At 37.0% G+C, this 22700-nt stretch overlaps 1 protein-coding gene across 1 annotated transcript in view; it reads left to right on the top strand.

The window, feature by feature from the left end:
- Positions 1-22700, top strand: part of plekha7b (pleckstrin homology domain containing, family A member 7b) — a gene marked incomplete at both ends in the record, with an annotated part of 75872 nt that overhangs the window by 25955 nt on the left and 27217 nt on the right. Inside the window, 7 exons of the mRNA XM_079246088.1 lie at positions 8006-8089; positions 13572-13683; positions 15694-15798; positions 16192-16264; positions 16717-16817; positions 20471-20649; positions 22054-22482. Of these exons, the coding sequence (XP_079102214.1) occupies positions 8006-8089; positions 13572-13683; positions 15694-15798; positions 16192-16264; positions 16717-16817; positions 20471-20649; positions 22054-22482 (1083 nt within the window). The remainder of the gene's footprint in view (positions 1-8005; positions 8090-13571; positions 13684-15693; positions 15799-16191; positions 16265-16716; positions 16818-20470; positions 20650-22053; positions 22483-22700) is intronic.

The raw sequence follows: 22700 nt of genomic DNA, 5'->3' as shown, positions 1-22700 counted from the left end.
TATTGTTCATCTTAAAGCTACATTGTTTTCAGGCACAGAGTTGGACAGTATGTTTTGGTTGGACAGTATTTTGACAAGCAATAAACACATTATTTTTAAAGCAACATACTAAAGCTATGCAGGGTTATTTGCTGTGTGTATAAACAGAGAGGAAGAAGACAAGTAGCCTTTAGTGTTGACCTTCTGAGTGCTGACACATCAATCTCCCTTTGCAGATGTTTACACTATGATGGCCCAGTGATTCAGCTATTATGGCTAAATTTCTTCTCTCAGTGCATGTCACTTGTCTTCATCCATCTGACCACAGTTTCTGGTTATTACATGTCACAGTTATTCAAGGTGATAGTCATTGTGCTCCTCCTCACAATCCTGTCATGTGGATAGTGGACTGCTGCTCAGTCATTTTGCAGCTGCCATCTGTGGCATAGTTTTATGTTTACTTAATAATTTTGAGCTGAATAAATAATAATTTATGTTTTGTTTAAAATATATCTTTTATTATGCTATTGTAATATGAAATGTGTTTCAATGAACACCATACATTTATAGTTGAACTAAAGATTCAATGCTGTTGAAGTCAGATCTTTGTTTCTTGTTGCTCACTATGCGCCGACATGGAGCTGCATGATATCCTGACAGAGTTAAAAGATGTTTGGTTAATAGCTTTTGCTATGATGTCAAAAGGCTCTTGGGACTGAGATAGACTCCAGACTTTGTAACCATTAAGCTATTGAATATAATGTGTAGCTGAAATATTTGAGCTCTTTATGAAAATCATTATGTTATGTAAACATGTTATTTTGTGTCTTTTATACAGTTTTCAAAACATGGTTGACAACATGTGTGTGCAAATTAATACCAGAAACCAAAAAACTTCTTGTGTGTGTAATTCAAATGGAGGAATATTACACTTTTTATGGGATATTGTGTGTTGCTCTGTGTGTAAGCCAAGAATAACTTCTCTTATCTAAACTGATGTACTAAATTTGATCACATTGAGCTGTTTTAGAAGAGAGACACCAACTATTATTCTTTTTTTAATTATTTACTGGAAAATGTTCGACTGATTATACAAATTTGTCCATTTATCAGACAATTTAGAATCAGCCGATGAACCCCACTGATAACATCCATAGGCTTGAGCTTAAATAAACCTTTGCTAGCTTTAATGATGTCTTTATAACATTGTCATATTTTGATGCTTTTTTTCCTCAGCAACTTGTCTTTGCTGAAAGACTGGATGTTACCTGCAAGATTAAATGTCACAACTTTGAAATCAGATATATATTGATGTTTTAACATTTAGGGGGCTTTGTGCTATAGTGAAATAAATGAAACGCACTCTGGTGTTGGTAATGAAAACCCTTTGAAAATAATTAATCTGTTATTCTCAGACAGTGTCTGTGCATACATTCCGCTTGGAAAAATGCTACTTTGTGCATGTGAAATTTTGCCGTAATTCATGAAGTTGTGCACGTGAGAGCTTGCAACGCGACTCAAGAAAGCTGAAAAATGTTCAACTTTTGTTGCTGTTGCATGGCACTACGACCAATCAGTGAGGGTTTTATTGACTTGTCACTTGGTTCAGCAACTGTTGTTTGTATTAGGCTTTGGCAGTGTGACGTCAAAACCAAAATATTTAGACATGGTTATTGGAAATGTAAATCACAAGCATGATTATGATACAATATTAGGTTTATTCAGTGGAGAAGGATGCCATGTCTGGACCGTATTTTCAGTTTGGATGAACGCTGTTGAATCTTTGACCATTAAATCGATATAAACCTATGTATTGTCACCCTTCTAATGGCTGTTTGGGAGGTGTGTCACTTTCTGTGAATATTGGTGGGTTACAAAGAAAGAAAAAGCAAAATGGCTGAACAGCTGAAGCTGTTGATGGTTTGACAGATGACTTATATATTTGTGGGCAAAAATGAAAGAATGAAAAAGAAAACAAAAACTAAATATTTTTTATTCTACAAAGAACAATTCAGAGCAGATAGTGTTCCATCGCCCCCTGATTCATAATTCGTGGTCCAACTCAGGTTTTCTATATTCCCTGTAATACAATATACTGTTGCTTTACTGTTGTTGTGCAACAACATGGTCTAAAGGGCAGTTGTGACTGCAGCAAAATGTGCTGAGTCAGATCAACATGTGTTGAATATTAATAAGGTGACAGTTCTTTCTCTTCATGCCAGCCCCTTTGTCTGGCAAGGGATTTAGAGACTGGCATGTCTGCACACCTGCTTGTGCTCCACTCTGGGCTGGCTTGAGTGTTTTTTTTGCCCGATGCTGTTTAAAACAGTCTTTCTGGGTTCTCAGCTCATTTATCTATTTTAGATTAAAGATATTTGTAAAGAGTGAGCAGTCTTTCAGGAGGGTTGCAAAACAGTCCCATACTGTCAACATAGCTTGGGAGTAATGCACTTCTAAAGACTAAAGATGATGGTAACAATAAAGACAATTACTAGAAAAATTCAGTCAGCCAGAATATAGTTTCTATTTCTCTTTTTTTATACCAAGACACAGTGGAATATTTTGTTGATTGCCCAAATAGTTTTTTTTTCTAAATGCCATGGAAATTAAGCCACACAATGCTGCTGCAGAACTCATTTATGCAACAAATTAAGGCCAGCCATCATCTAAAAATCCTCCTGCTAAAGGCTTATCTACTTAATGGCTTACTTTTTGTGAAAACTGTGCATAACCACTGTGATAAAAGCTTAATTACACTGCCAGTTAAAAATTTGGACAACTTTCCCATTAGAGTTAATGGGAAAGTGTTTCCAAACTTTTGACTGGTTGTGTATTTTTTCTTCTGGTCTTGGGATAGTTTTTTTGTTGCTTTTTCTGGATGATCATCACATCACTAACCCGACCCTAACATCGCCTGTGCAGCACAGGCATGACTGTTATTACAAGGTTCAGCAACAGTTTGTAGTTACTCTTTTGAGTTGTTGTTTGTGTGTATCTGCAGTTCCTTGGTTTGTTGTTGCCTAATTCTTTAGATTCTGAAGAAACACATAATAATAACTGCCGTAATAACTCCCTGAAATTTATGATGCTTTTAATACAGCTGATTGAATTGGTCTGCAGAATGAGTCAGCATTCTGATTGTTTCTTCTTGGAATTAGAAAACACAGACTAGTATTTTTCTTCACCAAGAGTAAAACTGTAAGGACAAATGCAGGATTTCCCTAAACAAAACAACAATAGGACATATCTTTAAAGTGGAAAACACTGGTAAGGTTTAGCATTTGTTTTATTTTTTTCCCCGATTTTAATGTCTAGATATGTTGCATTTATAATCCTAACCAAGGCCAACACTGAATCTGCCCAACCTTCAGTACTTTATTGCATAAGTAGATGTATAGTAAACCAAAGACTTACTGACAGTCAGGAGCTCCCTGTGTCATATTTTATTATATTAGGACCTGAATGTCTTTTTGCAATTATTTAAGTGTTCAAGTATTGCAGTTAATTGTAAAATTAAGTCGTCAGGACATTCTTAGAGAAAAGTTTTTTTTTTTTATATATATAGAATTTTAGATTTTGCTGGCACTAGTGGCCTTTATTGAGAAGTAATACAGCAGGAATGGTGGCCAGAGAGAGTAAGGGGAGTCATGGCATGCAGCAAAGGGCCCCAGGCTGGGATTCTACTCTTGGCCAGCAGTGCTGAAGAGCCATAGCCTCTGATGGAGCTGCTCTTCCATGTAAGGTGAATACTGCACAAACAAGAATTCTTGACCAAGTATCAGTATGTGACAAGTTAGGAATGAATTCTTGCTGATGTGAATTGTTGACTTTCTCTCTGTATGTTAGCTCAGCAATGGACTGGCTGCTTGTTCAGGTTACCCAATCTTAACTGGGATAAGCTTTTGCCCTCTGACTGTTTGCAGGTTCAAGTGGGGAGTGGAAAAGGTTGTTTATGTTTGATACAGCTGTGAAGTTGGAAGGATGTTGCTGATTGAATGATTTTTGTATTCTGTAACTGTATGTTGGGGTATTATTACACTTTAGCTAAATACATCAACATTTACTGAAGTTGACTGGAATAAAAACAAACAAATTAAATTAAATTAAATTAAATTAAATTAAATTAAATTAATTAAATTAAATTAAATTAAATTAAATTAAATTAAATTAAATTAAAGCAAAATAAAATAAAATAAAAGAATTGTCTTGGCTATGTAAGTGGACATGGAATCATGTTCACATATGTTTTCAGGTGTTATCTTAACAGTTGTAAATTCAGTTTGCAATTTTAATTTATATTTTACATGGAATGCTGAAGATTAACTTTTACAAAACCCATCCTTGTTTTTTCTGCTAAAGTGAAATGACAATGCAGCCACTCAGAAAGTAATACCACTATAAAAAAATCTGTGCAGAAAAGATCACAAAGTCTTTCTTAAAGAAAGATTTCTCACAATTACATCAATGACCGATGCAGCAGACTGTATTGCATATTATGTCCAACAGAAGCTACGTAATGTTTATTATCCTAAAAAAGATATGATGTTTAGCTATTTCTTGGAAAGTGGCAGTGAGAGGCAGTGACAGGAGGAGAAGAAAATGGAAATGGAGGAGGATCCAAAAATCCACCTAGGCATTCACATGATGGTAAGGATATGAGTCTCCCCATCAGCTCATGTGAGCAGCAAAAGTGGAGATTAAGAGCTCCCCCTTCAGCCCACATCCTGCTGGCTCCACTTCACTCTGTTCTTGGTGGAGGCCAGCTGCTATGAGACACTCTCTCTGCATCTTTCACCTGACACATTCTTTCCTGGAGGATTTCCATGAACTGCACAGAAAATCCAGATGATTCCCGATGATTTAAAATCTCACAACAGGTGAGGCTTTTTCATCACGACATCCAGTGAAGCTTATAGAGGTAAAGATATGCTTGTTGTATGCATGCTTCTTATGCCCAGCATGAAGGATTTAAATTAAAGTTCAAGCTGGTCCTTGGTGATGTGACCTTTCACTAACAGTTGGTGTTTTTTGTCAAGCAGTTTGCATATGTGGAGCAGTTTATGTGACTTGCTTCTGTCCTTCTCCCAGGACTTTGTGCTTAATTTGGACAGGTTTTTATTTAAAAAAAAGAAAAAAAAGACAGTGTTGAGACTGTGGACTTTGGCTCCAGTTGTTGCAGCACAGCGAGAAAGAACACCTTGACTTGGGTTTCTCCATATTTCTATGGAAAAACTCCAGCTGAAATCTAAACCAGGTCACCTTTCTGTTCTCAGGTTACTGCTTTTTGCAGTTGGTTAAGTCTGTTTTACATAAAACTGAGCTCAGTTTTTATAGAATCTTTTATTTATTGGTGTAAGGGGGTCTGTGAATAAGGTCAAATTGTGGTCACAAGCCTGGTGTTTTGACTTCCAATCATTTTTCTCCTCAGCTAGGATTGGAGGGAGGCACTGTGATATGCCTTATTGAAGCTATCTGCATGGAGAGATGGCAGCCTGTCTTTGTCTTCTTTTATCTGTCTTGAAGCAGAAACTCTGCTTGACCCAACTGCCAGTGCTCTTGTATACTGTAACCTGCAAATGGTTTGGCCAAATACCTATTTTAGCATTAAAATTCTCTCAGCTTTGTGATTTGTTCCACACAGAACTTGTTTGGAAAGAATTAGACTATAATCAGACTATATGTTTTACCACATGCTTCTTTAGTGTTACAACTTAAATTACATGATGACAGCGTATCAGATATACAAAGTCACCACACATGAAATTATGTCACAGGAAATTTGTCAACTACTTGAACATCTCTGACGACAAAACTGTTTCTCCTCTGTTATCAAGAAAACAGTTGGCTAAACCGGGAGCGTATCTCTCCCAGAGGAATGGCTTCTTTGCACAAGCTATAATGGAAGCTAACTCTGCAAATAAATAGGCCTACTGTGCTGCAGTGCTAGTACACTAAGTGGGGATGCTGCACATTCCTTGACAAATAGTTCAGAAATAATGCGGCAAAAAACAAAAGCCTCAAAGAATTCAGATTCCTAATTAACAGGGGATGCTGTGTGTCCTATATCAGTCCACTGCAGCTCAGCAAATGATGAATTTTACATTGAATGAAGTCTGAGTGCATAAGGTCACGTTCTCGTGAGTGAATAATGTACATGAATGGATGTGTAGCTTGTTTATGGTTGATGTCATGTTTGTTTATTTTTTTTGCAAGTGTAGGATTCCCTCTGAACTTTTCCGTCATGTCAACTCATAAGTCTTTTTACCCGGCTCAGTTTAATTCCTCTCTCTCTGCTGCCTGGTGATGCAGCATGGAACTGTTTTCTGTTTGTGTCATGCTGAGCCTTTATAGCATTAAAGCTCAACAGCTGTCCTTTAGAGAATTCTCTGTATTGTTTAGTAAATATAGTGTAAACATGTTTCACTCAGCCATTTGTTTATCTGCGTGTGTATCTGTGTGCATGATGTTGAACAAGAAACGTGTATTTTTCATATTCTTTGTTGTGTTGAAAAAAAAAAACACAAGAAAAGGTGAAACTCAGACATTTATAGCTTATGTTCAGAAAAAAATATGGTGATGACTGTGGAATAGGAGAGAGATCCAAAAAAGGTTAAATTCATCACTAATAAAAACCTGACATGACAGCATCATACACAGCAGCAGTCACTATCTTACTACACATACGGCATTTATACATTACTATCTGCTATGTTTTCAGCAACAGGAGTAGGACCATTATGCTAAAGGCCTTGTTCAACTGAGCAGTGAGCTTTGAGTAAGCCAGACAAACTGATGCACTAAACAATCATGCAAATGTCTGTCCACATTAAGATTTAAAATATGTTCACATAAAAAAAACTTCATATGCAGGACCATGTAAGCACTTTGAAAGGTCAAAAGATTTTTTATACTCTACCAGTCAAAAGTTTGAACACACTTTCCTATCAAATCTAACGTAAAAGTGTGTCCAAACATTTGACTGGGAATGTGTGTTTCTCTGAATGAGTTTGAACTAATTCAAAAATAGTTTGATAAAAAGCTAAAATACTTTAAACCTGTTTATTTTTTTCTTTATAATGCACATTTGATCGTTTCTTTGCAAGTAAAAACAAAACAAATGACAACTGTCATTGACTATTAGTTAAATTACAATCTTTATCAGTATTAGCCCAGAATTTCCAGTCAATGCATTTTTTCTTAAAATGTTGCGCTATATAGAGCCTGCAGCGTCTTTAGGGATGAGTTACAGTTTGAGCTATGATGGAGGGCAGTGCTGAATACCAGTGACAAGCACCTTACCCAGGATAGTCTCATTGAAGGCCTTTCCTCTTCCTGCTATTTTTGGTAAATAGGGAAAACAAAATCTAGGGAAAGCTCAGCACACCGAATGACTGAAGCAAAGCCACATGACTGGGAGATGAAAAGACCAATACATTAAATTTAAGGTAAAGGTAGTGAGAAGAAAGGTTAGCTTAGGGCTAAAGTAGTTACTGTTTTTGGCGACACTGCTTGTAATTGGAGTTTTGAACCCCGTGACCTTGAACAGAACAAAGCAGGTACGAACAAGTGAGTTAAATCTGCATTCTAGCAGTGTTTTGTTTTACTCTCTTGTAAAACTAAAATAAATAACCCAATTCTAATATTTTAGTTGCATGTAAATAGACTCTAAATAAGGAGAAATACTCATGTTATACAATTTGAACACTCAGATTTGCACCATCACTTGCTACTGTTTCTTCTATAATGTGATGGTAACATACCTTTATGCTCCAGTTAAAGCAACGAATAACCCCATCTAGCTGAAATCAATAAAGCACATTGAAGTGGATGCGGAAGATTGCTGAGCCATGCATTCTGTATTAAAGCATATGAGCTGTGACAGGCTAGGGTGCTTCCATAGATCTTTGAGGATCATTGTAGGCTTAGATATTTCCTTTTTCCTCTGGTTCAACCAGCAAACCGCAGTATAATAACAGAAATGCATGATGCTTATCTGGTTTTCTTCATTTCTGTCTCTGCACTGCAGCCACAACCTGAGGACCACTTCGTTTCGGCATCCTGTGACAGGACAGATTTCACCCGAAAACACAGAATACACACTACAAGACAAGTAAGCTGGTTTTAATACTGCATACCTAAATGTATGGAGAAACTATTTGAAGAATGTTAAGTCTGTCACTATCCCTCTTTTCTGTTCATAAAGCATATCCTAAGCTTCCTGAGAATGTGTTTTATCAGCCTGGGTTTGTAGAAAAAGAAACAGCTGGTTTTTAATTAAATGCTAATAAATTTAATCAGCTACAGCCATAATGAGAGAACAAGGAGGGATGATCAAGTTTTTTTGTTTTTTTTAATCAAACTAAATTTATCTCCTTCTGTCAAGATTTTTATAACTACAATAATATTATACCAGATTTGGATCTTGGAAGCTCAGTAGGTTTTACTTTGGATATTATTAGAATCTGTGGTAATGACACAGTCACACCCATGTGTGTTTGGACATTTGCATATCATATTATATCATATTAGAGCTCATCGGTCTGACTTGTCGATTTTCCCAGTTATGCTAATGCTTACTTTATAGTTATTGTAAAACTATTTTCATTCATCTATTTTTTCTTTTTACCCTTGTTGAGGTAAAAAGCACGAGTATAAACTCAGATTTTTCTTCACCACTGCATTAATATTATTATAAGCAAAGCTTTTTTTTCTCTTTCTTTTTGTCAAATAAAACCAACATCCATGCCTTTCCAAAAAGTCATTGCTTTCATATGTGACTGACTGCTAAACAACTCAGTGTATGTACAACATACTCATGACTGATCTCCTGTTCTTTTCTTAAATGGAAGAGATGCACTTCAGTGTTTTAATTCACCACCATACATACTGTCATGGTATATGAGCTGGATTTATTATTGGTATATGTTGCTATGTGAATCTCATCCTGGAAAGCCATCAAGGCAGCATGGCAGGTTTAGAGCACAATATGAGGCGGCAGCTGTCTGATCATATTTAAGCTGGCTGGTGTAATGTGATCATGGATAGCAAAGATTCCACTATAGGCAGAAGCTTGGAGAGAGACGAGCATGTGGCCTCTGCATTCTCACTGTTAAAACCTGTACTTGAAGAGCAAAGCAAAACCCTGTGCACGCTCCATTGCCATTCACTTATTGAAAATGTCTTCTATCTTTAGTTTAGTTCCGTTAAGCCATGGATTTGTATCCCATCAAGTGGGTTTAAAGTTAGAGCTGCCTCACTGTAAACTTTGTTAACAGTAACAAAAGGACAGTTGTAAGCTTTTAAAGCTCTTCATATTAAAAATAGAATCAGAAGACACTAAGGCTGGTAAAAAGAAAAGCGATTTGTAAGAGAATTGAGTCGAAACAGTCAAATCTTGTTGTTGATACTTCCTAAATCGATAAACAATTTTGAGCAATGCAAGAGACCAGTATGCAACACACAGCTTTGTCTAAACGTCATGTCATTTTCTGAGCCCTCTGTGATGGACTGGCAACCTGTCCAGGGTGTACCCTGTGGTACTGTGGTAAACTCCAGCTTCTCCCCGACCCTTAAATTTTCAAACTTGCTTCATCTTATTTCTATGTTTGAATAAGCAAACTCTTCCAGATGGGCTTCAGAACACAGAAAATAGGGGTATTTTTCTGATAGATTTAAAATCATGATAGCTTCCCTTTTGGTATCTTAAGTAAGTAAATAAAGTATTGTCTATGTCCACAGTTTAAGGGTGAAAATTTATGGCAGTGCTTTGCTTTAATGCTTTTTTTTCTACTGACACAACTTCTTTTTCTAATTTCTAATTTTACAAATATTTAATTTGTGAAACTTAACCCATAAAGACCCAACCCATGTAAAAATGATCTGATAAGTCCATTTCTTTTAATATGATATCTTTATTTGTCTCTTTAACAAAATGTAAAATAAAAGAGTACCAATATTTTTAGGAATATTTACCATTTATAACTATGTGATAGTTTTAAATTTTTTATTGTGTTATCTTCTGCTTTCTGGTTTCATAAAGGAGCAAAAGACAAAATCAGATTGTGTTTAATAGACACTTTTGCACTATAATTTTGCACTATAAAGAGATGCCAAATATCTGAGAAACTGTTTGTATCATATACGACACGTTGGGTTTTATGGGTTAAAATACAAACCATTTTAAAATGTGACAATATACTATACATTGTTTTTGGGATCTCGCACTGGATTTCACCCAATTTTGTTAATCTGTGAATTTATAATGTTAAAGTGAGTTTGGGTGATGTTTTATATTTACATCCAATTATATAAATTTTTCAGACAACAACTTAAAGCATATCTTCAAGCCAATCAATAGGAAAGAAACAAAGAAACAATAAAGCCATCAATGCAACCCTATTGCTGGTATGAAAAAACAGGAAAATCCAACAAAAACACAGCAGATGCAGGGAAAATAAATCTCTGACATGCAAATTCATAATAAATAATAGCTTAGCTAAGGAAAACCAACAGATTGCACTGAATCTTGACTCAGGTCAATGGTATCATACCAGCACATGTGATTAGACTTTCTATACCGGGTTAATGTCATCTGTTGAGCTCTATTTGCACAGCTTTTTGTTTCATGCTCAGAAGACACAAAAATATCAGTTTTCACAGGCAGAATAAAACTCACTGTGACAAGTAAATTAGCCCATGTGTAAAACTGGTGGAGTGCTGTTTATGATGTTTTCTGAGTTTCCTCAAGATCTGCTTCTGTTTATTTTCACCATGTTTGCACCTGTAAGTTTGTAAGTATAACATGTTCCAGCTTTATGTGTGCATGCATGGTCATCTTACCCAAAACTACATAGTGTTGTAGTTCTGTTCATTATCATCATAATGTTAAAGGATTAATTAAGCATATAATGTTATCTGAACAGGAAGTAGGATTGTTCAGCCTTAAAAAGAAACACTGTCCTCCCAGGAGGTCTGAATTGGATTATGAACACTAAGGAGCAGGAAAGAGCTTCAGGAGGCCCTTCCCTATAGAGAGGTCAATCAGCATGTGCTTTACTGGCATGAGACCTTTGGCTCTGTCATTGATTATTACAGTGTGGTTAATTTATTAACTGTTCACATTCACTCCTACCACAAAGGATTTGAAAATGTCCAATGCACCAAGGTTTTATGTCCATCATAGCAAGAGAAGCAGGAAGACAAAGCCCAGTGAATTTCCCTCCTCTACACTGTGTGATGTGAAATATGGCTGTACTCATCCACATGCCTCAACAAATCTCCAGGGGAACTGTTCCAATGACAGTGGTGGTAAACAGTATGAAAGCTTCACATAAAACAGCAGCGTCCCCTTGATACGACAGACACATCCTGTAAAAATGCTGGCTGCAGTCCAAGTTGTGAGTGTACAATGACTGTAGGTTAAAGGCCTCCTCTTTTTCCATTTATTTTGTCAGTGGTTTTTTTCTTTTGCTTTAGTCTTTGACTGTCTTCCTCTTCTTATCTAGTTTGCCTAAAATGAAGTTGGATGCAACCTAAAAAATAATGGAAAAAAAAAAAAAAAAAAAACCAAAAGAAAATAATAAATAATACTGCCACTGCTGCTGTTGACCTCCATATGGTACACAGCAGGATATTTAGGTTTTATTTCCAGGTCACGTTGTGTCCTCATGTTCATTGTTTCCTTTAGTTCTGGCAAGGACTTGTTATAATATGAGCTGTGCAGCTTTACACCTTCTTTGGAAGTAATGTATGTGATTTTGCATGTTTGTCAGAGCGAATACTGATGAAAGCTGGTTGTTTGCTCATCATGCCATTCTCCAACTCACTTTATATAGGAGTTAAAAAATGAAAAATGGCATAACTGCTTAAATAAACATTGAAAGTGAGTGTGAATTTAATTGAACGCTGGCACTGGCAAACATCTAAAATGCTGACACGTGTCTCTTTTTAATCACATACTCATTTTTAAATTCCTCCAGCAGGTTCTTCCATCACTACATTATATAATTATTGTTAGCGATGCCGGCCCTGCGATGGACTGGCGAGCTGTCCAGGGTGTACCCTGCCTGTCGCCCAAAGCCAGCTGGGATAGGCTCCAGCTTCCCCGCGACCCTGAATTGGAATAAGCGGTTCGGAAAATGAATGAATGAATGAATGAATGTTAGCGATGCCTTTGTTGACAAAGCAGAAATTGTTCTTTAATAGTGGGCTACGTGCTGTAGCTTCAGCACATTTCCTTAATATATAGTATAATTTTACAGGCGGTTTGCAGGATGTCTGGATGGAAAATCTGTTATAAATTCATGCTAGTGTCAGACTGTATAGAAACATTAAGACATTTTTGAGGTTCTAATAAATTTAATTCAATTCCAATTCAAATCAAAAGATGCAACATCCTAGCGAAGATTTTGTGATAAAATCCTGCTTTCGAAGCTTGTTCATTTGAAAGCAGTGATTACTAACATGCAAATCTTACCTAGGCTCATGTTCAGTGCAGATTAAAGCGCCTTCTGCTACATTTGTAGATTACTTTGAGCATGAAACTCAGTGGTTTCATAAGTAACACCATTATTCTGCATCGTTGTCTCATTCCTGTTCAAACTTCTCATCAAATTAATCAAGTTTTCTCTTCAGCGGATCTGATGTAAGTGTGTGAAAAGACATGATGTAACACCATGTAAAGATGCAATGATTCGAGTCAGTATTTCAGAGTAATCTGTAGGGCTTGTGATGTGTGTGGCCTAATGTTGATGAAGATAAATGGCAGAATACAGTATTTTACAGGGGGTAGTTTTGCTATTTATTTAGATAGTGGTATATATGAATGCTGTTTACACACAGCTGTCTGAAGAATATTTGTATTTAAACTATTATTGACACAAGTAATTAGTTGTGCTTTGCCGCTTCATATTTCTCTCTTTAGTTAAATGATTAGAAGTTATTAGTCACAGCAGCGCTGACCGCACGATTCAAAAGGAGTTGACATTTTTTTCATTCTAAGTTGAGAAAATATATTGAATTGCAGACTAAGGTTTGATGCCCATATGTATGAAAGGCAAAAGCTCTTTGAGAAACACTTCCAAGATCAGACTTTCTGATCATTTTGAAATGATGGTAGCTTTCAATCTTTAACTTACAATAACACCATGGAGACCAATGGAGTACAGTGAACTCACTGTGGAGAAACCAGATTAAGATGATTTCAGTTTTGTGATATGGTGCATTATCCTTCTGAAAACAGCCATCAGAAGACGGGAACAACTTTGCTTTTAGAAGGATAAAGATGTAAGAAGCAATAGTCTGATAGGCTGTCGTGTTCAAATGATGCTCAGTTTGTATTAAGGGTCCCAAAGTGTGGCAAGAACCCCTGCCCAAACAGTCCTGCAGGGCGACTTTGGACTTCCTCTAGTACATCCACTGCAAAACCATTGGCTGTGACAGGTCTCGTGTTAGAGTCAGGAAATAGTCATATCCTTTATATGTAAAAGCTCAACGCAGAGCTGGGCTCCCTTTCATGGTTTGTCAGTGCTGTAGTTCAGAAGGAATATCATCGTGTGCCTTACTGATTCTACATGTTGTTCTCTCAACTGCAGGATAGAGTCCCGTATGTCCAAGTCGGCGGCCAATCAGAGATCTCCCAGCATGGTCACAGATTCCTCCAAGGCTGTGACCTCAGCAGCAGTGGATGTCACCTCAGGGTCAAAGGTAAGCATCTCTTTCCTGAGAAACCAGCAAAAAGCTTCAGTTGTATGTTCTTTCATTTATTCCCAAAAGGAATGTTTAAATTTTCTTTTGATCCTAATAAGAATAAATGTCATGTATTTTTTCTGAATACTGTCTTTTTTTTAGATACTCATGACTAATCAGATACTTTTATTTAGTAAATTGCTTGGGGTGATTTCTTAATGCAAGTTTTCGCGCACATTGATAAATTGTTAAACCTGCTTCAAAGTTAATGAAGTCATTAATTACCCATTAGTGGCCATAATTATTTTTCTAAGCACATTAATATTCACTCAAATTTCTTCAATGATCAAAGACATTTTTCACTGCAGACATGTTTATCTCAGAGAAAGTAGAGGGGCCGAATATGCCATAGAACATACACTAATGCAGCTGTTGCTGCATTAGTGCCTGCATTCCAGGCTGAATGCTGGGAATTCCTGAAAGGTTGATACTAGATTGTATAAGCTGTACAGACTAACTTAATGTGCTTTAACCTTAAGGACCAATTGTCCTCCATCTATTCCCCAATCAACCTAGAGAATTTTAGAGTGAATTATTTAAGCAATAAATTTTTAAATTTAAATAAATTTTGACTTTTAAATAAAAGCTATTCAGTTGCAGCAGATAACAGGTGGATCTTTAACCTCTTCATTTATGGTGATTCAGTTGTACAATTTATCACCACCTGATGGTAATGAAGAGTTAAACTTGGATTTAAATAGTTTCATAGATCAGCAACAGGACTTTGAAGTCTATTCTCTGATGGACAGACGGCCAGTGTAAAGACCTCAGATCTGGACTGATGTGGTCCATTTTTTTGGTCTTAGTGAGGACTTGGGCAGCAGAGTTCTGAATAAGCTGCAGGTGTCTAACTGACTCTTTATGTAGCGATGTAAAGACACAGCTACAATAATCAAGCTGACTAAATGCATGGACTAGTTTTTCCAGGTTCTGCAGAGACATCAGATGTTTCACTTTTATTATATTCTTAAGGCAATTGTAGGCTGACTTTGTGATTCCCTAAATGTGCCAGACTTCTGGCCTGGTTGGTATTTTTAGGTATATAGAATGAAGCTCTGTGGTGAACTTTAGTAGTTTCTCTTTGGCTCCAAAGGCAGTCACCTCATTTTTGTTTTCATTTAGCTGAAGAAAATTCAGACACATCCAGTCATTCATTATCTTCTCAGTGTGTTTACATGGTGACATTATAACATAAAAATTTTGTCTACATAGCTATAGTAACTAATGTTCTTGGTTAAGACCTGCGCCAGTGGGAGCATGTGGATGTTACATATAAGAGGCCTCAGGATGGAACCTTGGGAAACATCATATATAATTCTTATCTGCTCAGATATAATTGCCTATTGACACAGAATACTTCCTGTTCTGTCCTAACTACATTTTTAAAGCTGTTTAGTACAGTACCACTGTGTCAAAACCCATTAACCTTTCTACAAATGTATTTATATGTGCTTTGTATTTTTTTTTAAAGTGTATTTTGTTTTGGGGACAGCAAGTGAAAACTAGTTTAGAGAACTAAAATCCTGTACCATGCATATATTCCTCTGTGACTAATGCTGCTGTACATGGTCACTGTTCAAGACTTGACTTGACTGGACTTGATTTGACTTGACTTGACTTTACAGTTTATTTGAAAGGGACAGTGTGCCATTACATAATTGCACCACAGTTTGCTAACAGCCAGTTTTCATCTGCAGTCCCTGAGCAGGTACAAACAACAAATAGTGAATACAAAATCAAGACATTCCATAAAACCAGACAACATATTTAGACAAAATACACATACAACATGGCAGTGTAAAATAGAGCTTCTGTATATAAATAAAACAATACCAAGTTTGCACTCGTATTCTTTTTGACACCATTGCCATTGTGAATCCTCTTGTTAGAATCACCTCATGAAAGCTAAGTAGATTGGCTTCTAGTCCTTCAGAAAAACAGTTTTTTTTTTTTTTTAATTTCCTGCAGGTCTCCAAAGGAACAGGGAAAGTACACAGTTTTGGCAAGAGGGATCATGCTATTAAAAGAAACCTCAACATCCCAGTGGTGGTGAGAGGCTGGCTCTACAAGCAGGTGAGCCCCGGTTTCTCTGTTCCTATATCACAGTAATCACATAATCACAAATGATCTCGGAATTGGGTCGAATATTTCAATTAGAATCTGATGTTCTATAAACTATAAGAGTTGCAAACTGAAGAGTTATTGTCTGTTCAAGACATTTTTGACTGCCAATAAAACAGATACAAAATAGCAACATGTGTAGATTGCAGCTTTGCCCTACAAGAAATAAAAAAAGAAATTCAATTACTGCTCTAATGATATTCACATAGCCTTCTCCCTCTCATTGTATCTAATGAGCACACAATTCCCAAACTACACTTTTTAATTAAAATGTGAATTAAAATGCACCCCTGCATGGATGAGCTCTAACCGTATTGGGTGCTGTGGCTCCCCTCTCACCTCCAGGACAGCTCTGGAATGCGACTGTGGAAACGGAAGTGGTTTGTTTTGTCAGACTACTGCTTGTTTTACTACAAAGGTGAGTCTATGAAAAGTGCACTCGGTCAGAGTTAAGCTGACAATTGCGAAATCAGTCATCCCCTCTGCTGTCAGTGTGATTAATAAAAGTCTGTAAGTAGATGTGTGACATCTCATACTCTCCCAGGCCTTCACTTCCTCCAACTTCTCTTACCCTATTAACTTGAGTTCTTTATTATAGGATTTAATCTCTGCTTGTGTTGCCATAGCACCTACCTCCTCTCCTCCATTAATCATTGTGAATAATAGATAAGCCACATGCCACTTCGGGCCACATGCTGCCACATGGCCTTGTAGAGACAAAAGTCACCCATGAATTATGCCTCACTCATTTTCCTGCTGTTCGTAAATCTGTGCTCACGCGTAAACATCGTAAAAGATCTCAGTAGAATTCAATGTAGCTTTGAATGCTTGTAACAACATTTTGTATATGTGTGTGTTCTTGTTTCACAGATAGCCGAGAAGAAACGGTGCTCGGTAGCATTCCTTTGCCCAGTTATGTCATCGCACCAGTTGAGCCAGATGACCACATAAATCGAAAATATGCTTTCAAGGTAACACTGGAAGTGGCTTCGAGTCAAATCTATTCATGGACATTGTCATGCACATGTGCAGCTTCCAAAAGCTGCCGTCATCCTGAAGTAAATGCAAGATTATTTTTTGCTACAATGGTTTTTCATAACTGGATGGCTGCTTATTTACTTCCTGCTGCCTAGATCTCATTATCAAATGTCAGTTTTTTTTTTCTTTTTATTGTTGTGTTTTTCTGTTGCTTACAAGAAAGCTGATGCTCTAATGCTCTACTGTGACAGACTAAAGGATGTAACATTCAAATGACTCCCACCTCCCCAAAAAAACCAAAACTACCTATACCTCAGAGCGTCAAATCTGTTCATTGTTTGCTTTTGTTTTTTTGAAGTCTTCTGTTTGTCTTTTTTCATATTTTAATTCAAATATCTAGTTTTATTTATTCTAGATGTAAGCATTCCTTCATCAAGTGTGACAACATGAAACACTAATGTTGTAATCAGCTTACATTAGTTAAAACATATTTAATAAATGTTGATATAATGATTTAATTTTCAACACTGAACTTAATTCATCCATTTGACTTAAGAAGTATTTAAATACTTCTTAAGTTCACATTTTATATGCATTAACATGACATATTATTCAGGTCTAATGCATCCAATGTATATTTTGATCCCCTTTTGGCCTTTTTATATACCATTGACCTTTTCATACTAAATCAATGCAATGCATCACATTTAACTACTTAAGTAGATCTAAAGGAGATGTAATCAAATTAGCACTAGAGACTTATAAATGGACTCCACTATGTAGCTGTTTTGGTCAGGAGGCAGATCTAAAATATTTAACATGTTTAGATTTTAAACCAGTGTTAGGGAAAGGCTACAGCAGTGTAGCTTGCAGTATGATGTGCACCTTGCAACAGCTTTGCACTTTGACTGAAATTTGAATGGCAGTATAATTTGTAGATGGCCAGCATGATTTTTTTTTTTTGTGTGAAATCTACCAGAGAAAAGCAAAGATATTTATGTCACCATTTGAGAACATTATCAAATGCCTTCTTTGTGGAAGCACAAAGGTTGCTGCAAAGAACAATAGTGCCTGAATGTTTGCTGCTTCAGGGTATTCTGTTGCAATCCTTTCAGCTCCTTTGTACTTTTTCCCCCTGTGAATCTCATGTGTAAATGTGTCAGAGTGTGTGCTTGTGGCATTCTGAGTATGAATTTGTGTGCATGTGTGGTACGTATCTCTTGTGCTTTAAAGATCAAATTACATACAATGAAATCTGTATGGTAATTGTGCTGCTTGGAATATTAATCATACATTGAGCCTGCTCATTGTCTCCCCCCTCCCCTGCTTGTCTGGGTGTATATGTAAAGTAAGGTGAGATAATTAGCCTGGATTCTGCTGTACCACCCTGCATTTAAAGGTTCCCCCAAACTCCCTGAGCTCTCTCTGTCTCATCATGCATAAAGAGCAGGAGATTTCAATATGTAGATGTGAGGTGCTTTAGAAAATTTCAGTTACTGCTAAGAAAGCAAGACTACATTTCAGTGGATGGGATGTTCCCGGCTGTTAGAGCTCATGACATATACTGTGAATTACAGACCAAATGAGAAACTAAAGTAAAATAATGGACTGGATGTGGTGACAGGAAATAGTTAATCTAATTAGAAGTTAAGTGTAGAAAATTTATACCAGTTGGAACTTTGTGTTTTCATTTCACAGTTATTAGTTGTAACTGCAGCTGATTTAGACACAGCCACCGTTACCCATGCTTGCTTCTGTGATGCCAAAAACAACACTGCCAGAGCCATTTCTGTTCTCTGTTTGAGTCAGTACTGATCAGCTGTTACTTCCTGTTTTCTGTTCTCTTAATTTTGCTCATCTCACTGTGTTTCTCTCATTCCCTGTTGGTCAATTGCCTTCCATTGTGACCCGGTGTGTTTGCACGGGCGGAGTGAGTACTGTTCTCTGCGGGCGGCCGTCCTGAGTCACACAGGCTTCCTGTCTTGCATGAATAGGTATTTGATTTCACTTTAGCCTCATTGGTAGACCACCATTGTCACCTCATTTAAGTTTCAATCTCGCTAGTAGCTGCTGAGTGCACATTTCCTAATGTGCGTTTAGGTCTTACCATAAACAGGCATGGCCGCAGTCAGTTACCTATGGACAATGCCAGAGCATGTATAAATTATAGAAATGCTTTTGTTTGCACAATGCTGTCTGTTTGTAATTGGACAGTAACATATTTGTGTATGGTTTTAGCACAGCATCTTAGCCAATTATGCACATAAAATTGTATATATAGTGCTGAACTCACAACTCTTTCTGTTCTTCCAATTTTCAGCATGAGATCTCTTAAGTACCTGCTGCGAATACAATAATGTTGTGCAAGAGTCAGCAGTTGGTAATTTCAAATAGAATCTGGTGGAGTTCCCAGTGTTAAAATGAAAACATACAGACAATACTGATATGTAATAATGATAAATTTGTAAAAATACTATATTTATTTCTTTTTTTTTACAGTTTTGTTGAGCGTGTGATGCCTATTTGACCAGTTTTTCATCTCTGACAGTTTTATGCTAAGTTGCTCTGGTACTTGTCCTGTCAAGCTGCTTATCACTCATTGCTGTTCATCATCATGGACTGTGTGTGTGTGTGAATGGGGGAGGTACCAGGGTGTCATCTACATTTTTCACAACCATCTCAAATCTCGTTTCATATCACTTGATAAATGTTGCCATCATCAATTTGACCTACTTCTTCTGTACATGCATTTATCTGTGCTACTATACATTGTATGATAACTGCTTACGTTTTAACTTAGTTTTATAGGCTCTTATGGGGCTTTCGACATGTTAAATTTAGTGGAAAAGATTAGTATGTAATGGGTAGTTTGTAAAGGTGATTCAGTGTGATGTTTATTCTGTTTTGAGTTTTACTGTCAAGTTTTGACGAGAGAAAAGCTCTCTATAGCAACAGTGACATGCCATGATAAGTGTGTAAAAAAAAAAAAAAAAAGCAAAAGGTAAAAACTGTAAAAACCCAGTGCAGATTATTTTATTTCGACAGCAATGCATTATCCTCATACAGATTATCACTAATCTGTATGAGGATAGTGATACTCTATGAGGACCAAGAAAAGCAAATTTTGATAAAAAAGCAATATGAACTGAAAAAGCTACTGAATATTCCTTTGTTGTAGCAACTGCTTGGTGTTAAGACAACTTGGTACCATGTGTATCAAGCAGTTGGTACACATTTACTGCACCACAAACAAAAGGTAAGCTAATATTTAGGATGTGTGGTTATGTGTGTACCCTGACTAAAATAATAAATGAGTCCATGACTGTTTTTCTTTGCGTTTGTATAGTTGTCTGCTAAAGGATTTGCAAATGCTTTATTGAAAATGCAAACTCAAACATCACTAGATGTTTTTTTTTTTTATTTCCTGAAAAGCAATTTCTATTATTCTGCTGCAGCAGTGTTCTTCATGCCTTTTCTTTTTCCAGTTAAAAAAAAAAAAAGTTGCTGCAAACTCCACTGAGATGACAGCTGTCAGAGAGGAAGAAAGTTTTTTTTTGACTCATCACCCTCTCTTGCAGCTTCAGTAAAAAAAAAACCTCTTGTATCTTTCCTCCCCCCTTCCTCTCAATCTCTCCCTCTTTGATAGGCGAGCCATACTGGAATGCGCTCCTACATTTACAATAAGAACTCTGTGATTGGCTCACAGGCAGAACACTGCGGGATGCGGACATATTTCTTCAGTGCGGACACACAGGAGGACATGAATGGCTGGATCCGGGCCATGAACCAGGCTGCGCTGATGCAGCAGAGTCACACGATAAAGAGGTTGGTCGCACTGTACAGAGTGTAATTCACTTTTTCTGATTGGCTGGGCTTCTTCTGGTGCCCACACCTTCCATAAAGCACAGCAGTCTCTGTGGATTAGGTAGGTTTTATCATCATATCAAAGTGAAAAAAACTATAAAGGACCATATTTTATTACAAAAGGAAAATCAATACCTAATAATACTTTTGTTTTTTCAGTAAACTAAACAGGCTTTGGCTGCGATGCTGAACTAAAAGCTCTAAAAGCTTTATAGATAACATTTTCTTTTCTTTCTACCCTGAATGTGCTGTAGTTTACCAGTGTGAGCAGGCCTACATAGCAGATAGGACCTGCCCTGTCTGCCTATTCTGGAACAGCATAGTATCTCCAATGTACGTTTGTGTGTGTGTGTGTGTGTGTGTGTGTGTGTGTGTGTGTGTGTGTGTGTGTGTGTGTGTGTGTGTGTGTGTGTGTGTCTACTGCATCTTGGTTTGCGCTAATGTAAATGTAGTTTTGTTCTTGGTTTAGCTTAGATTTGACAGTATTCAGAGGGTGCAGGAAGATTTGGGTGCAAATTTGCTTTTTGAATGTTTACAGTTGACTGCAGAAAAGCACTGTAGCAGCGTGTTTTACCTCAGCAATGCTGCATCTCTGCTGAATGCATTATGAATTATGCTGTTTACTTTTTCTATGCAATAATGCCACCTAGAGACCAACATCAGTGAGTAACCCCCTTTTTTCCCCTCCTGTCAGCCGATTGTCTTGTGAAACCAAATGTTAACTATGTGAACCGTTTTGTGCCAGTTAAAAGATGCAGTTCGAGGGGACCACTTGCTGTAGCCATCAGTCAAAATGCTTATTTCATGACTATATCTGTTAGGAATTATTTTCCTAGAAATGAACAAGGCACCTGATAACAACACCTAAAGAGATTATAGCATATCTCTTCAAGCTATTTGATTAAGACCAATGAATTGTTTCAGTTTTTTTGTGATTTTCTTTCCACTATAAACCCTCATCATCATTTTCCCCCTGTACTAGAAAGTATAAAAAGTGGTAGATAGAAATGAAATAAATCACTCCCTTTGATCTGGACTTGTTCTCAAATATACTCTGTAATATATAAGTATGTGTCTCTACAAATGGATCGAGAAGTTACTTTAGGGTTCACTCTGGGTTAATTGTGTTCTTTATCTACTTCCTAACCCTGCGTTACAAGAATAGTGCTGCACCTCATCATAATAAACTATATTGAGAAGAAGGGGATTTAGATGACGGTTAAATACCTGAAGGTGTGGGAATAGTCTAAAGATTAAATACTTTATCATTTATACGCCTTATAATTTGAGTTTCATTGTATGAAGCCATATAGTAAATGTTTTACAGCTAGGTTTATCTCTTGTCATCCTGTCTCACTTTTTCAGAGAGGTGGAAAAACAAGAGAAGGCCACACAGCAAGCAGTACCACAGACCAACCATTTCCAAGTCACCCAGAACTCATTTCAGTCAGAAAGCCATCACAGGACAGACAGGGAGGAACCTCAGGGCGATGGTGTCCGACTTACCCATGGAGATGAGGGAAGATATGCATTGGAGATCCAGGGCAAACCTAGCCATTCAGCCCCACAGGAAAGAATAGAGAGATTGTCTCCAGACTCTGTTAATGATGCTGTTCACAAGAATGGACAGCAGACTGTAATCCAAGTGGCTTTACCGCCAGAGCAGAATGGAAACGTTGTCTATCAGAGGGGCTTTATTTCACGAGCTGATGCAGAGAAGCATGTCCAGAGGAAGACTACGCTGGCTCAGGTGGAGCAGTGGGTCAAAGTTCACAAAGGGGACACACCGAAGAGGTCAGTCAGTGTGAATCAACCAGAATTTCTTTATTTCAGCAGCATGAATGATGATGGCACATCTGTGAGATAATGCCTCCCTCTAGTGGATAAAGTGAATACTGCAGTATTGAAATATTGCATTTCTCTTGTGTGTGTAATGTAGAAAAAATGTTTAATTGGAGATCAGTTATTTTGTGTTATTTATATAATAAGTTGTGTTATATATAATAATAAAA

The sequence above is a fragment of the Telmatherina bonti genome (assembly GCF_933228915.1).
Source record: "Telmatherina bonti genome assembly, chromosome: 1".
Taxonomy (NCBI): domain Eukaryota; kingdom Metazoa; phylum Chordata; class Actinopteri; order Atheriniformes; family Telmatherinidae; genus Telmatherina; species Telmatherina bonti.
The sequence above is the reverse complement of the archived record's forward strand: the minus strand, read 5'-3'. Positions and strand labels throughout refer to the sequence as shown.